Source organism: Haliotis rubra, unplaced genomic scaffold (genome assembly GCF_003918875.1).
Source record: "Haliotis rubra isolate DU_JTF1 unplaced genomic scaffold, ASM391887v1 Scf325, whole genome shotgun sequence".
NCBI lineage: Eukaryota > Metazoa > Mollusca > Gastropoda > Lepetellida > Haliotidae > Haliotis > Haliotis rubra.
Window position 1 is genome coordinate 756,566 of NW_025766997.1, and position 18,240 is coordinate 774,805.

The following is an 18,240-nucleotide window of genomic DNA, read 5'->3' on the forward strand; positions in this document are numbered from 1 at the left end:
TGAAATTATCAGGATATTTTTGGATAATAATGTTCATTTTTCTATCTAGTATTAATGTGCCCAATATTTTTTGTCGTTGTCCCTTTTTTAATGACACACCGACTGTTAGAAATCACCCACCCTCTTTACAACGCCTTATGCTGAAATTAATTCAGCAGGCTAGAGGTTAAAGCCACACTAACCAATGTTCCAGCTATACAAAGGTTAAATATTTGAGTCTGGACTAGACAATCCAGTGATTCACATCATTTGTATCGATCTATGCATATGTGATACGATCACATGAATCAGCCAAGGAAGCAAGCCTGACGATCCAATCCTGTTAGTCGCCTTTTACAACAAGCATGCAGCAAGGCCAGAACAGTTTTGTCCCCAGCACTATTGCTTGTCATAAGAGATGAACAAGTTGGTTAATGGGTTGAGATTAGGCTGGGGTTGTTGATCGTTGTATGGAACAATGTTCATGATGTCGACCATTAGTTTGTCTGACCCAGGTCATGGAGATATTGCCAACAACCAAAATCCAAAAGAAACCTGAGAGCAACAAGGTACTCAGTCTTCTCACACATCAAATTAATCAGATATAATTTGTAGGATGAAAGAATATACTGGACACAGGTAAAGTCAAACATAAAACAGAGACCCTCATTGACACAGTTAATAATATCTGGGTTTAGTCATTTTCCCCAAAATCATAAGTAATTATTATCATGGCTGACTAGTATAATTATTAAAAGATAAAACATTTGCATTGCATTTCCCTAAAATGGTACTTTTTGTGTTATGACTTCCTTGCAAAATACTCCACAAAATTCAAGGTAGGATACCAATCCTTTTTTAAGTGAGTGAGCGAGCGAATATTGATTAAAATGGCATCATTAATCATGACGCTATTGCAACCAAGGCCCCTGTTGCCCCTGAAAATGTCGTTATTGTTTTAAAGAATATGTTCTATTATTCCATGTGTCATCGTTTTAAACAAATCATATTTATATTTAATACTTAAGTTTCAACATTCTTTTCGTATCGTCATCCTTATCATCTGTAACCTTTATCCAGAAGTTACCAATCCACTTTTCTCCTGACAAGACTGCACAGCCGCCATGTATACCAAAGTCATCCTGTTCCCCTAACCACTGATTGTCTTCCTTCACAAAATGGTTGTACCACATGACTGCCTTGCCCTTGCCAGGTTTGACCTTCAGACGTGCGTCTGCACAACGACGGTAGAGATTCACTTGATTGCTCTCCCTCAATACCTGTGAGACATGAAGCCAATTACATGTATCATCTTTTAGTTCAAATGTTTGGGTTTGGGCAGCTAATAGGTCCTCAAGTTTTCCATCTGACAAAATACTATGTTTCAGAAGATTAACAATTCCAGTAAAAAATGGGTTTTTTTCAGTGTCACAATTAAGCAGCCCAATGTAAATGTGGTCGCTTTGAAGTTAATTGTCATGCCAATTTCAGAACCATGTAGTACTTTGAGATCACTAGGACATCACACTTAGATGCCAGTAGTTGAACTTGGATTGCCTCTGTGCCCACTGGTATTTAATGTTGAGGGTCAACGTAGTACTCAGTGTCATAGCCTGAAGGGGCGGTGGGGTAGCCTAGTGGTTAATGCGTTCGCTCGTCACGCCGATGGCCCGGGTTCGATTCCCCACATGGGTACAACTTGTGAAGCCCATTTCTGGTGTCCCCCGCCGGATATCACTGGAATATTGCTCAAAACAGCGTAAAACCATACTCAGCCAGCCAGTCATAGCCTGAAAAATGGGTTTGTTTCTACGAGATGGATCAATTGTTAGTCACTGCACATTTCATCCTCAGGTCTAGATCTAGATCAGGTGCAAGTGGCCAATAAATAATTTCAAGGTCACACTAAAGGAAATCTTCTCAGTGTATGGTGTATTTGGTGGTTGAAGTTTGCCAATGTCTCATAACTTTACAAATGACTTTTTATATTTGATACATCAATGGAAGTTTATCTACTCACATCATCGTGAACGGTTTCATTGTCAGCCACAAGAAAGGCTGTTTCCCCACCTTTCTCCACGTCATTGAGGTAAAACAGAACCGTCATGTACCTGAAACAACATGTTTGTAACAGATAATTTCAGATCTAAGTCACTCCTAATGACTTGTCTTATACTTCTTTTAATGAGAAGGGGCCAGGGACAGTATTTAGAGATGAAGATGTTTTTCGGTCTCTTGTTCAAGATGTACAGTTAATTTCTTTGAAGCATTTTTGTCCAGGAAATCAATCATACCCAGCAAATTGTTTGTGTTGCAGGATGATCTTGCTATAAGACCTTATACCACATTGTGTACAAAGGGCAGAGGCCCCTATCACATTCAACAGGACATAGGAAGATTGCCTAAACAAGGCCTCCTCAGTAATGGTGACATTTTGCAAATATGATACCTGGTAAACATTATCAATTTTACAATGTTACAGGACTTTTGACTATCCTTGAAGGTCCTTCTTTGCACAGTGTGTTTTCATTGAGGTGATCATGGGTATCTCGAACCCATCACAGCTTGTGTACCAAGATATCTCATACTATTGTACAGTTTCTGAGTTCATGTATTCAACAGCAAATAAAAAAAAAAAAAAAAAAAAATTGTTTGTGTTGACAAACCTACAAACATGGCCATGCTATATGAAAAGAAATGTTGTTTTATCGAATAATATGAAAATTTGAGTGGTATATATGAGATACTGGATTCACTTCAACAGTTGTCTAACCTGCATATCCGACACTTCCGTCTATCAAACCGCTTACAGCACGGCACAGTGGAGCTCAGTTTTGATGAGTCATGATGGGCATTGTAGTGACCTTTGACATCATACTGAACAACCTGCACAGAAACAGATGTCTTCATTCATCAACAGCACCTAGGGCGAGTACTCAGGTTCTGGAGTGTGGCTACTGACTGGTACCCAGGTGCCAACAGGACTACCCAGACCCATGGCCAGTCATATGAAATATGGTTTGTTTGTTGTTTATCGCCACTCTCAGCAATAATCCAGCTATATTGTGGTGGTCCTGACCAGACAATCCAGTGATCAACAGCATGAGCATCCATTAACAACTTCCAGACTGCTGTTATACATGCATAGTTGGAATATTACCCCCTGTGGTGTTGGACAACAAACAGACTACTACTGCAAACACCAGTACAACTACTATTTAAATGTATGCTATGACCCCAGCTTTAACTCGACAGATACGAGCACTGCAAGTACTACACCACAGAGTAGGAAATAATATTTTGTTCACATTTCAGATCACATATATAATGTGCCAAAATTCACACCCTAAAGTGTTTCATTTTTTACCATGGTCAATGGATCGATGCAAACTCAAATGTCATTCACAGCTCGTTGGGGAAGGTGGAAACATATTCAGCAACCATCGTCCAAACCAAATAACGTCACTAGAGCGAAAGATTTCAATGCAGTATCACCCATGGTTGGCTAGTTCCACCCGATGTTCGCAGGTTTCATCTCGTCACACACCACATTGGCGGTTTTAACTCACTCACTGTTGTGAACACAGTAAAGTTTTTGCATGACACAAATATATATACAATGTGTACATATCAAACATTCTGTTTTCGGGTGTGAGGACCTATAAACGAACTTCGGAGGACCAAAAGGAGGCCATCAGCTCCATATTGAATGGAACAGAAGATCCGACTGTGGATGTGTCAGACGTTCATGACACAACTACACAGGAGACTGCTCTCTCCAAACTATTCTGGCGCAATTATCGCTACGAACTGTGTCATTCATGTTCTGGTGAAAAAGTAATAAACAGTAGACCTTCTCATCCTTTTTGTCATTTTGACAGGTAATTCTTGAATATTTCTCGAGACGGAAGTCGAGAGAAATATTCAAGAATTGCCGATGTCGTTTTTTCACGAGAGAGAATATGGATAACCGAGGCGAAGCCGAGGTTTTCCATAATCGCGCCAGTAAACATTGGTATTGTAAGACTCTTGAATGATATGATAATCCCCAAGGGGGATATTTGAAAACACCCGCTAATGACGTCATAAGAGGTTGATATCAGGATGAACCAATGCAAAGTGAATAGGAATCCCTAGGTTTACCCAATGACCTAAGGGCAAATAGGCAGGGTTGTCTCTCTTTGATTTACCTGAAAGTCACTCATACGGACAAGTTCTACAGGAAGCTCTGTCACCATGGAGACTCTGAAGATAAAAAAAAATGGAAACAGAAGTTTAGTACAAATTTGAACAGTATTTTTAGGTGTAACATGACATGTCCGCCTAATGTGACCCCGGTCTTGGACAGTGACCACTAATATTTTGCTGACAACCATGAAGCATAATCACACCAAATCTGGGATTCGAACCCATGATCATAATGATTATAATAAACAATGGCAAAGCAACAATTTTGAAAAGTCTCATCTCCCTTACCTTCTACACAGAGGTATTTCCAAATTATTTCTTTTAATTAAGAGAATTTGATACACATACAAGCTGTAGGCCATTATGGGGTAACTTGAATTACAAAACTATATAGTAAAGATTATATAATGTGTAAGTAAGTGAATCCCTAAACCTGAGACAAAAAGCATATACCTCTCTTGGACTGCTTTGAATACTGTGTCCGATGATTTGTCTGGATAGAGCCAAACTTGGTTGCTGAAGCGAGAGTGTTTTTCAGGTTGTTTCTTGACAAAATCTGACAAATAGTTCTTAAAACCATTTGGGGTCAAACCCTCCATCTCATCTGGTGTGATCAGACCTAGAATAGAGAGAGAGTGAGGGAGTGAGTTTGATTTTCACAGTTACATCTCACTGTGTCGGCTTAATGTTGGAGGAGTACCCACAGAACTGGGAGTAACACCCACAGTACATCAGGTTGCGGATCTTTACGAGGACAGGTGTGATGCTGACAATTCTAGAAACATGGTCAGGCTGAGCCAGGATTCAAACCACAAATATAGATTTCTAGCAAAGGGATCTAACTCAATGAACTCCAGCACAATCAATTGTAACACTTCAGGAATGAGTTCCTTGCTATTAATAAAAACATTTTACAGTCATTAAAAGTGAGTGAGTGAGTTTAGTTTTACACCGCACTCAGCAATGTTCCAGCTATATGGCGACGGTCTGTAAATAATCGAGTATGGACCAGACAATCCAGTGATCAACAGCATGAGCATCGATCTGCGCAACTGGGAACCGATGACATGTATCAACCTAGCCAGCGAGCCTGACCACCCGATCCCGTTAGTCGCCTCTTACGACAAGCACGGGTTACTGAAGGTTCATTCTAACGCTGACCTTCAAGGGTCACAGTCATTAAGAAGGCAGTTTGAATATTTTGTAAGATGACAATTACAATACATTTATATGAATGTTAGTAAATGTGTGTTACCACTGTCATGTATACCATGACATACCATTTACACCCAGACAAAAAGGTTCGGTATGAAATGCAATTTAAGGGAAACAGCTCGGTTGGCTGTAAACAGCAGGACATAGACAGTTTCCTCTTGTCTGTATGTTTCTGGTCTATAATAACCTATTTCAATCTCAGACATGTCATAACAAATGATTCAGGGTTGAAATTAACTGACTGACTGACTGACTGAGTTTGGTTTTACACCGCTTTTAGCAATATTCCAGCAACATCACGGCGGGGGACACCAGAAATGGGCTTCACACATTGTACCCATGTCTTCGGGTTGAAATTAACATTCAAAAAGAAAGAGCATCAACTTATGAAATAAACACATTATATAGCGATATATTCTGTCTCACAGTCTCTGAACCACTTTAATCTTTATTACTGCCAAACCCTATCTCCAGTGCAAAAGCCATAAATGAAGCAAGTCAAGTTTCAGCAGGTTATGGAATATCTGGGGTGCTTCATGAATTTAAATGTAGTTATTTGTTTCTATCAAAGTTATATATTTTCAGAGACTACTTGCTACCTTACTGTATTGTATATCTCTAGTCACAACTTACCGTCACCATTACGATCCAGTTTGGTATCAGCATAACTGAGGATTTAAACAGAAATGACAAAATTGTCAAAGGTGGACAAAAATAAATACTTATACACAGCCAATGCAAACACCTATCAACAGAACCTTTTAAAATGCTTGGAGAGACACATGTCATGTTTTCAGTCACTAGACTCACAAGTGTTTCTTATAGTATGACTCCTAAGTTAATACCTGCATGTGAGTGAGTGAGTGAGTGGGTGGGTGAGTGGCAGGGGAAGGTTCCCTGGGAGCGTGGAAATAGTCTCAAAATTGAAACATACAACTTTACAAAGCACTCTATCAGCTTGTTATTACAACTTAATCCCCCTTGTTTATTAGCTTCGTCACCTCTCATTTGTTGTTCATAGTCTCCCACTGGCCTCTCATAATTATGTACCAGTTGTTATACAATTACATGTTGTTGTTAATGTTAATCTGCTGTTGTCAAAACATACTGTGTATATATACCCTTCATCATCTGGTTGTATTCACTTTTAGCTTGATAGCTCTGTAAGGATCTACATCGAAACGTCACTCTATGCAATAAATAAGAAGTTGTCATCCATAAAGTTGTATGTTTCATTTTTTAGTCACCAACTTCTAGAATGCCCATCAAACAATTGGAAATAGTCTGCCAACCAGCATGACAGAAACACATGAATGTAAAAAATCATGTATATGACTCATCCAGTGGGAAGGAATAAAACAATAACAACGAGTGAGTGAGTGAGTTGGGTTTTGTGCCCCTTTTAGCCATATTCCAGCAATGTTATGGTGGGGGACACCAGAAATGGGCTTCATGCATTTTACCCATGCTGGGAATCAATCCGTAGTCTGCAGTATGATGAGTGAGCACTTTAACCATTACGCTAACACAATGCAGGCACATGGAGATACAGAAGACAGACATACACACTTACAGCTGTAATACGTCTTCATTGTCAGGATATATGTCAAAACCATTCTCAATTGTTAGCCGCATCTGAAATAAATGTGACAATTCAATTATTATTTCTCAAATTTACAAACAATGTTTAACTTAATAAACTTGTTTTGCACCCATGATGAGCTGTTCAATCGGTGACCACAAATTCAACTCATTTTGACTGGTTTTAAACAAATTTTGGCATCAAAGGGACTTTTTATTAAATAAAATACAACCATAACTGGCATATTGGCTAGTATGTTGGATTTAATGCCTCTTTGAAGAGTAGTTTATGTCATAAGTACTACAGATACCTAACAAAGTTCTATGCAAAGGTTGAAAACTTTTATGTGCTATTGCAAATGTTGACATAACAGCCATTTACCAATGTTTCTGATGTGGAAACAAATATATTCATTTTATTTATTACCACATATTGGTTTATTTACTGTTCACTTCAATACTGATACTTGATAGAGAAGGCCAGATAAATTAAATTATTGTTTTGGAGATTCATCTGTCATGTTGTAAACATTTTTTAATAAATCTAAAATGACAAATAATTCACCTTAAATGTACTGTTTCATTACATCTATGTTCTCTCCAACTTTGTACTGTGAAATTCTGGATTTTAGTTACAGGTACAAAGAGGGAATATTTTTAACTGACTTCTCAATATTGTTTAAAAGATATATATAAAAATGGAAAAATATCTGGATTTACTCATCTTTATAGCAATAACATTGCATAAAACTCTTAAGAAACATGTTGTATGATCCCCAGGGTGTTGAGATTGAAAAATATGATGTTCCGTTGAGATTGACATCCTATCACCGAGGTAAAAACAAAGCACCTTTGAGCAGCTGAGCTGGATATTGGCTCTATACAAATATCATATAATATATAAAAATACAATATATGTATATTAAGAACATACTTCCACAATACAGTCAAAAAGAGATTTAACTGCTAGTTGAAAAATACACACAATGTACCAGTGTACAACTCATTCAAATTTAATTGTTTATCACTCTTGTGTCAAATTTGATTTCACTTGTTTCTATGCAGTCCCTTGATACTCCCCCGTGACATTTATGCAAATTTAAAACAGAAAACACATACCTCATCATGTGTTTCAATTAATAGATATGTTCCAATTTTTAATCCTATCCCATTTTATTGCAAAACAAATGAAAACTATTTTAGATTTGATAGTGAACAATACTCAATTAATTTAAGTTTTGTTCATATCAATAAGTTATCAGAAGAATAAATCAAGTACATATGTTAAATTCAAAAGTTTGAAACATTGTAATTACCTCATCTACTGTTAACTTCTTGTCCCCATTGCTGTCCAGGATCTGGAACTGTGGGGGTGCACTTCCACCCCCTGTGGTGGTCTGGCTGTTCTCCAGACCCTCAGTCTTGGCCAAGGACACAAAATGGTCACATTCCTCCGCCGTCAAGAAGTCCGGAATTTCTAGTAAACAATACTACATGTCTTAAGACTCTGTTCCCTCAACATTTATGCAACTCATGAAACATTTGCTTTCATAATTTAGGCTCTAAGTTTTTTTTAATTTGAATTTGATTTTAATTAAACCAATGGATTAATCTTGACTGGCCTACATTTTAACACATCTACATAATCTACTGTAAAACTGTTTTCATAGGTTGAAAGAAGCCACTTTTAGATAGAAATATGCTAAATGAAAAAAGTAGAAACACACCACCTCACTGTTATGCTAAATATATATACAGGTACATGAAAACTAACTATGCACTATGTCAAATGTGAAGTCAAATGTGTCTAATCAACTGACAAGTACACTATGCAATAGAAGTTAAAGAACATATATTTTCTTGCATTCTCTTCCCACAGGGGCTACTTGTCATTTCTTCCTACGAACCTCTGTTCTAATACGGCCCTTTTATGGTGTGAGTGTTCAGGATTCGTGATTGGTTGCAATCAGATTTAGTTGTGCAATCAGCAAGGTTGTTTCAAAAGTGATCATTCGCAAGGCCTCAGTTATTTCCATATGCTTCGGGAAAACTAGAACCTCTTTCCCTGCGCGATGCGCAAACGTTTCTTATAGACAGAACTCAGTCATGTAAATTGCGGATCAATGGCGTCTCCATCGCCCTCGTTGACAACGGACAAGCTAGCCATTAAATGTCTTGGGTGTCACATCAACCCAAGTTCCTGGCAGAGGATAGATATTTTTTGACCCAACATTTGCTTGTATTAGTCAAGTTGATGTAACACGTGTTCTGATTGGACAGAAAGGAGGGAGATAATTCGTGTCGGATTTTTTGCCGCTAGGGGATTTTACGAGAACCGGGAAATATGACCGTATTAGAACAGAGGTTTGTAGGAAGAAATGACAAGTAACCTCTGTGGGAAGAGAATGATTTTCTTGTTACCCTTAAGATAAATTTGTCGAATTCTGATTGGTCAATAGTCAAGGCATACCAAACCATGTTGGCGGATTTGCCAGGGTGTACGAACCGTACACCCCGTCAAATCTGTCATGTGACATACTACACGGGTTGTACGAATGACCTTGACCTTAGATGGAATGTGGCTGACAAACGGCTGATCGCTGTGAAATTTTAGAGTTGGTGCATACAATTATGAGTGTAAACACAGTAATAAAAATGTTGCCATAATTCCTTAGTTATTTGTGTCAATAAATATATCCAAAAAGTAAAATGTTTCTGTATTTCTCTTGTTGTTTAACAAAATCTCAAATTCGATAATGTTTATCATAAACGAAGTCGTCCCGAGTTATCTCCCTTTATGACCATTCAGGAAAAATCATGGCAAAACGTTTTGCGTCTCATTTTGCCGATGATTGAATGTTGTTGTTTAAAGATAAGCTAAATAAAAAGATCTTAAGGGTAATAAATTCGTCACACAGTGTTTTGAAAGGGTGTACGTGAGGCCTCAGGAAATACGGAATTTACAAGGGTCTTACAGTCCCGTACAACCTTTCAAAACACTGTGTGACTAATAATATTACTGTAATTAATCTATCATGGAAACATAATATAAACAAACTTTTTTTGAGTGGTATGTACAAACTTTCAATATTTTCGACTCAAATGCAATATTATCATTCTCAAATAAATTGGACTTCCTACAAGGAATCAATAGTCTGAAATGTTCAGTAACTTTGTATGGACAGCCAGCTTTCATTTACAGAACTGTAAAATATGTCCAACTGGTAAGGACATCTATCAGTGGGTCTCACCGAACACATAGAACAGTGAAGATCCGGGTTAGAATTGATCTTCAGTAACCCATGCTTGTTATAAGTTGCGACTAATTGGATTGGTTGGTCAGGTTTGCTGACTTGGTTGACACATGTCATCGTATCCTAATTGCGTAAATCGATGCTCATGCTGTTGATCACTGAATTGTCTGATCCAGATTCGATTATTTACAAACCACCGTGACATAGCTGGAATATTGCTGAGTGTGGCGTAAAACTAAACTCACTTACGCAATGGCACATAAGGCAAAGGTTTACCTAGGCTGGCCTTAACAACAGTTTAACAGACCAAAACCTGTCAGCCATGTTGACAATTTCATTTACATTTCATCAGCCTCTGGGCTGGAGTGAGATACTTGTGACATTTTAAATTCAGTGTTTTCAAAAGCAGCTGCTTGGCAAGAAAATTGTAACAAACATATGTATCTTTTTCAACATTGTGTTTTTGTGTTGGTTCCTCACCAAATAACAATGGTTTCAAACTGAGGGTCGTCAAGGTCAGTGTCCTGCCATCAAGTTGCACCTCCTTCACGTCACCCACCTGTAAATGTAGGTATCCTCATATGAATACACAATGCCTTTATGAAAGTGGTCAAATGTAACATTTGTTATATTTAGGATTACACTTTGTAAGAGTACAAATTCAAGTACTTTTTACGTTGATCCCATCCGGGATTCAACCCCACACTCTCAGAGTTATGAACCTAATTGTCAGTACACATAGTCAGCCATCTAACCCACTCAGCCATCTACCCCACTCAGCCATCTACCCCACTCAGCCATCTAACCTACAATTGGATAAAAAAAATGGAAGTTGGACAACTGGTAATCTGCAGTTGTCTGTGGTCTGAGTTTGCCACGATTAGGGCCCCATCGTTGGGAGTCAGCTTATGTATGAAACATACCATTTTGACACTGATTTTAAGGGTCAAGTTAGGTCAGGTCGGCTTATCTATGGGGTCGGCATATCTACAGTGATATACGGTAGGTCACATACTTTGTGTGTCGCTCTGACACGTGTAATTTGGCACAGCCGAAAGTATGTATACACAATGCCAGTTAGAAAGTGGTCAAATGTAATATATGTTACATTTCGGATTTTCAGTAAAGTACAGATTCGGGTATGTTTTGTTGTTTTCGCTTTTTAGGCATCCTAATGGGCAGTCATCAACAGTTTCAGGCCCTCAAATAACGTTTTAATGATCAAATGTTACATATCATTATGAGTGTAAGTGTCTCAGATATATACTGTGTTATTTCGGCTGTCTACATTTTTCACATATTCGCATTTTTGTAGAAAACAATGTGGCATGGATGTGATCACTTCTGCATTGAGCATGTTGTGTTTGGAAGATGTATTTTGTATTTAATTAGTTTGAACTTGTGTTTTTTAAATTTTTCAAATTTAATTTTCAAAGTGGTAAAGTTTCTTTTGTCCTCAGTTTATTTCAAGTCACCATTGACAGTGGCTATTGTTATTTTTCTATATGTACATTTTGTGCATGTACAAATTATCAGGAGCTCTGAATTAAACGCTTTAGTAAGTAACACAAAACACATGAACATGTGAAACCAGAGACCATATAATAGATATGATAATCTATTATATGGTCTCTGGTGAAAATTCAGCATTATAATATGACAAATAGTGAATACATTTTATGAATGATTTACTAAGTAAGCCCAACCTTCAAGGGAGGTAACTGCAGTATACTTTGTCTGGTCAGGTGATAAGCCGAGCCAACCTGTCATTGATTTTCTGCCTCAGTGTTTTAGCCAGGATTATTATTATTATTCGTTCGTTCATTTATTTCAGTAATAAGGCCTCAGGCCCACGTACATATTATATGCAAATATTTACAGTTGGTGCTGCATTTCCTAAATTTTAAAGATATGACGATCGTAGACTGACAGCGTCTGTCACAAAATTTGCCAGGTTTTTTAACAATAAAACATCAGAGGACTGTAGCATTCTTACAAGATTCTCTCTGTGACTGATAGTGTCCACGTGTAAGTAAGGACAATATTTAAGACGTATATCATGATAAACAGGACAAACAAAAATAAAATGAATTTCATTTTCAATAGCATTTAAACTACATAGTGGGCAAAAAACGGATGTTCTTGTCCATACCCTGCCTCCTTCCTGTATTTTGCATTATATCAAGTTAGCAGATTCTGAACAAGGTAAGCATGCGTGTGTATTCTTTACATAAACTGTTTAGGTATAGCTCGGGAAAGAGGGACACTTTGAACTCTGCATACAAATTTAGTTTGGAACAGTTTGACACCTCAGAATACCATGTTTGTGTATAACAATCTTTAACCCTAAGCTTAAATTCATTTATAAAGCAACCCACATACCAACACCTTGGCATTGCCAAACTATTCCAAAACCTAGAGAATACAATAGATGCTTAATGTGAGTAACCCAAGTTTCCCTACCAGCTGCATCTAAACCTACTAACATACTATAACACTGTTTGGGGTACCTGTTTTGAGACATATTAAGAAGTTTGAACCAGTATCTTATACATCTGACATATGTATCTACGTAAATACCATAACGACCTCATTCGCCCAATACAGCAACATTGGTAGATTGGAGCCAACACCCAAAACAAATTTAAAAAATTTAGCTGGAAGCGTTCAAGAAACAACCACTGGTGGACACCCCAAATCTCTGAACCGTACAGAATTATTGGTTTGATTTGTGAATCAAACATTTTAAACAGAACCTTTGGAGATATATTACGAAGTTTATAACTTAGTTGATGAATGGAAACCACAGCTTTAGTAGCTTTCTGGACTAATGTTTGTACAGCTTTGGACCAGCACAATCTATTTAAACAAATGATACTGAGATAACAATAGTAGGTTGATATCTTGATTGGGACATCGCCCAGTTTCCATTTTTGCATATTTCCTTAATTTGCCACCATTTCGAAAAACCAATATTTCAGTCTATCTCAATTGACTCTTAAGCCCCATTTGTTACAAAACATGTGTAAAACATCTATTTTGTTTTGTAGCTTGAGAACAGAGTCTGCAAAAATGCATAAATCATCAGCATAGAGAAGTATACAGAACTCTAATAAATCTTCATGAACAAAGATCCCCCTGCCACCGAAATGCTGAATGTCATTTTCCAGCTGGTTTATGAACAATAAAAATAATAAAGGACTTACAATGCATCCTTGTCTAACACCACTGAAACAATTGAAATAATCCGTGATATTGCTCCTTGATATTTTAACAGAGGCCAAAGTTTTTGAATACATGTCCTTAATGATAGTAAAAACTTTACCATGAATATCATTTGAATAAAGGACATACCACAAAAGTTCCCTGTTGATGGAATCAAAAGCCATTCGAAAATCGACAAATAGACAATAAAAAATCTTCCATTTGATTTAGATAAGTACTTCTTTACTAGAGACTGGAGAGTAAAGATATTATCAACCGTAGAATACCTCTTCCGAAAGCCAGCTTGACACTCTGGGTATTTATCATACAAATCTACAAAGAATTTTAATCTGTTATTCAAAACTTGTGTAAAAACCTTGCCACAAATGTCCATGAGGGAAATACCACGAAAGTTGTTGACATTATGAACGTTTCCTTTCTTGTGGAGTGGAAAGATGATACTTCTGGACCACTGATCTGGAAAATTACCACTTCTAAATATATTATTGAAAACAGTAAGGGGATAAGGAAGTAAGATATTTTTACCACACTTTAACATTTCGGGCAGGATACCATCAGGACCAGCTGCTTTGCCACATTTCAAGGCATCAATTTCACTTAAGACCTCCTCTACCGTAAAATCACTGTTCAACAAACTGTTGATATCCTGATCATTACAAACATTACAATTCACAGGTTTATGTTCTGTGACGACACTGCTACAAAATGCAACAAATTCCTTATCTATTACATTTTCAGTAATGTTCAGCACAGCCTTAAAATATTCAATCCATTGTGCAACACTAATAGTTGAAAATGTTACTGGAGGCTTTCTGATATGAGACTTCACTTCTGCCCAGAAAGCTTTTGCATTATTATTGTCATGACATGAATAAAAAATTGTAACTACCGCCGCTTCTTGAAATGCTTCCCGTTTGCGGCGACATAACTCCCTAACAACAAGCTGGCATAGATACCACCTTCTCCGCGTCCTCCAGCCTTAACAACATTCTCCATGCCAATGGAAGAAAACCACCCACCGTCAAGAACAACAACCCAAAATGTGTCATCTACAGAATATACTGTGATTGTGGGCAGAGCTACATAGGCGAAACTTCCCGACCCATCAACACCCGATCGAAAGAACATCAATTCCGACAGCAAATCAGCCATTTCAGACCATATCAAAGCAAGCCCCAATCATCAAATAGAGTGGTCTGACATCACCATTCTCGCTAACAAACAAACAGACTTCACTAAACGCAAGCTCACCGAAGCCATCCACATCAAATGCCAAAAGCCCATCATCAACCGAGACCAAGGATACTTCATTCCATCCGCTTATGATGCACTCATCCACCAAGCCCAATCTACTGTATAAACTCTGCTGTATAAACATCTCATTATTATTTGTACATCATTGGCTTCCACGCCTGTCCTTTGTCTACTCTCTGGCTTCATCAGCTTACTGCCTAGCCAATTATGTTAATTATGTGTTTTTTTTGTTACATTGTTACATCCAGTATATATATACTTCCCCCTTCTTCATGTTCCATTAATGCTTGACAACGGTACAAGAATCTGTATCGAAACATTGTACTCACGAATAAAAAGAAGTTGTTATCCATAAAGTTTGTTCTATATCAACCACTGTATACTGACAGCCAACCAATCCTTGATTTATGGCTGCAATGCTTGTTAACAACAAGTACCATCTATTTACATGTTTGGGTTTGACACGGCCAGGGATTGAACCCTGATCTTCTGTTCTGAAGGTAAATACTCGATCCACTAGACCATGGAGGTGGCCAATAGTCTGACTATAGCTTCCAAGTGAGAACAAACAACAAAATGATCCACTTTTGCCAGGGAGTGTATGTAGCACAGTCCTTGTCAAAACTAAACCCAACAGTGAGATTACTTATTAACTCTTCTCAATTCACTGTAATATGTCTGAAGGTGTGAGTTTGGAGGAAAATGATTTTATGTTGATGAAAATCTGGGTTTTTCACAGACAAAAAAGATTGAGACCTGTTCCAAATTTCCCAAATGATAAACATACAAAATAGATATCATCTACGATTATCCATTCTGTTATGATAAACAACATGGTCCCATAATTAACACTATTTTGTGTGGTGCCTGATTCCAATGGTACAACATTAAAATTAGGCATACACTTCAAAGACTCATGTGCAAGAGAAATGATTAAGATGACAATGATGATGACGAAGATGATGATGATGATGATGATGATGATGATGATGATGATGATATCACTTACAAAAGATAAGTGAATAGCCTCCAGGTGTTTATGGTAATACAATTGAGGATCTGTTTCTACAATACATAATAATTGATATGAAAAAAGAAAAAGGCATTGGTTGACAAACAGGCAAGCAAACATAGAGTGAATATAAAATGAAACTTTTTTCTGTATTTTATTCTTAAAGTCTAAAATTGTACACATTTATTGCATCGTTGATGTGCTTTTTGCATTTTTTAGAACAAATCAAATCCTAAAAGTCACTAAATTCTTTGAACATTGTTGACTGGAAGCGACTTTGGCCCGTTGTAATATTACGTGAAGAGACATAAAATAGCCAGTTTAGCGTGAGGAAAATTGCACTTCAAAAGGACGGTATTTATGAACAAATTTAAGAACAAAGATATAACCACCCTCCTATGACACACCCTTTGATATGTTGATTCTGATATAGACGTTCAAAAATATTACTTATACAATGACAATATTATACATACCAATTCTGAGGAAGGGCCAATAATTGAATCCTGAATTTTTCGAAATTCATCGAAGTTCTAAGTTTCTGACCTTATCCATGAAATGTACAATAAAACAGTTTGATAAATGGCTAACTTGGTATCTTGAAACGACGTATATTTGATTATTAGAAGTCATAGCAGACTTTCACGTGACCACAGGTAACGCAAAACCTCGCATCAATGTCTATATTGATTGTCACTTAGCACTGTATGAAAAAATCAAAGTCCATCGTTTAAATTTAAATGTCTTCAATTGCATTTCACAATCACCATCACTGATTCAAAACTATGTGTCAGGTATCTGATGCACCGCTTTCTACATTTCCGCATTACGGGCCAATACACACGCCAAAAGATGGCTTTGTTGCGCCTAACAGCAATATGGAACCCCTGTCAATAAAGCGTAAACAACAATCACCGCTCACCTTGCCTCCGTCTAGACGGGTTAATCTGTACCCATCTTCCCCATCGCACTCCACCCCCTCCTCGGTCTGTCTACACACGCCGTCTGACCCCCCGCAGACGCCCGGGAGGGTCAAAATGACCGCAAAAACAGCCTGCCACCGATGCCCGAGCCGAGCCATAGTAATTAGCCCAGTTCCGGGTGTTATCCACTATCACGTGGCAAGCTCTCGCGCTGAGAAACAACAAGTCGTTGTTCTTATCGCAATTATCAGTTTACGTTGGATTAAAGTGTCTTATAAATAGTTTACTTGATTTGAGAGTTTCTATACGAGTACGTAATTCACCTTAGCTATATCGTTGCTTAGCAATATAATCGTTAGCAAAATAATCAATAGATTGTTTATTCATTCTATCGTGTACGAGCATGTTGTTAGGGTTGTGTTGTGGAGCTCCCCACGTCTTGCTTTGAGAGATATTGTTTGACACCAAAAGGGAAAACACACAATCTTATAAACATAGGGATCGGCAATATCAGATTACACCACGTTGTATACAAGCAGGACTGGATGTATCACGATATTACAGCTGTATCTTGTAATCTAACATCCGTGACCAATGTTTTGGTACGAACAATGGGGTATTCTACTTGTCCTTGTAAAACAATCGATAGTGTGTGTGTGTCTTTATATGATTGGTTAAAACATATGAATATTATATTAAAAGCTAGGAGGTCTAGACTATTCACGATGTAGGACTATAAATAATTCAAATATCAGTCTATTCAACTGTAATATTTGCCAATGCCATATTAAATATGTTTTTCAAAGAAATTGCAAAGAAACTTCGTTTTGATTGGTTTAGATTTCATTGTCAAGGATAAACATCGGTTATTCCACAGTGATGTCATTTATCTCCTACACCCGAGGGCGGTGGAGTAGCCTCGTTGTTAAAGCGTTTGCTCGTCACGCTGAAGATCCGGGTTCGATTCCCCACATGGGTACAATGCGTGAAACCCATTTCTGGTGTCCCCGCCGTGACATTGATGGAATATTGCTAAAAGTGGCGTAAAACTAAATTCTCTCACTCCTACACCTGAGTAGATGTATAAGGAGATCTCTGGAGACAGTTATAACTACTTCATCTATTTACAACGTCAATAAATCACCCGTACAAGCGAGCAAGAGTAAATTCGAGTACCGTGTTTACTCACGACCACAGTCAAATGACGTCACACACAAACTTACGTCGGGAGAGCAACCCAAGGAGGAGTATTTTACTGATATCAGTATTTATTACCCACGAGGGCGAACATATCGGGGTTCATATTTTTCATACGATGCCCTAGGGCAAAATATCACTTTGTCATGGTGACGTGACGTCATGAACAAGGCTATGACGTCATGTTTCTTCTGTGACGTTGCGTTCTACATGCGGCGACGGCGGGTAGCCAGACTGTTTTTGAAGGTAGATTTGGGTTTATTTTCTTCAATTTGACGACTTCGGTAACAAACAGAATATTATATTCGTGCCCATATCATACTATGTTTACGACACTCGTGCCTAAATATCGGTACATCCCTCGCTCTCGCTCGGGAAATACCAACATTTAGGCACTCATGTCGTAAACATA

At 37.8% G+C, this 18,240-nt stretch overlaps 1 protein-coding gene across 1 annotated transcript; it reads right to left on the reverse strand.

Moving 5' to 3' along the window:
- On the reverse strand, positions 1–16,923 carry LOC124283933 (transmembrane prolyl 4-hydroxylase-like). Its single transcript, XM_046719970.1, has 10 exons — positions 16,631–16,923; positions 10,698–10,776; positions 8,280–8,440; positions 6,956–7,017; positions 6,016–6,050; positions 4,621–4,786; positions 4,170–4,224; positions 2,753–2,865; positions 2,000–2,090; positions 1–1,259 (listed from the first exon to the last, which is right to left on the reverse strand). Exons 1-10 carry the CDS (start codon positions 16,787–16,789, stop codon positions 996–998), a joined length of 1,185 nt encoding a protein of 394 aa, XP_046575926.1. The 5' UTR covers positions 16,790–16,923; the 3' UTR covers positions 1–995.
- Between the last annotated feature and the right edge of the window lie 1,317 nt (positions 16,924–18,240).

Bases quoted from the DNA above. Each gene is read 5' to 3' on its own strand.
- LOC124283933 (XM_046719970.1), bottom strand. From the start codon at position 16,789: ATGGCTCGGCTCGGGCATCGGTGGCAGGCTGTTTTTGCGGTCATTTTG. The intron at 2,091-2,752 runs GTTAGACAACTG...ATGTTGTTTCAG, and splicing joins CGGAAGTGTCGGATATGCAG to GTACATGACGGTTCTGTTTT. The intron at 1,260-1,999 runs GTGAGTAGATAA...CATGTCTCACAG, and splicing joins ATGAAACCGTTCACGATGAT to GTATTGAGGGAGAGCAATCA.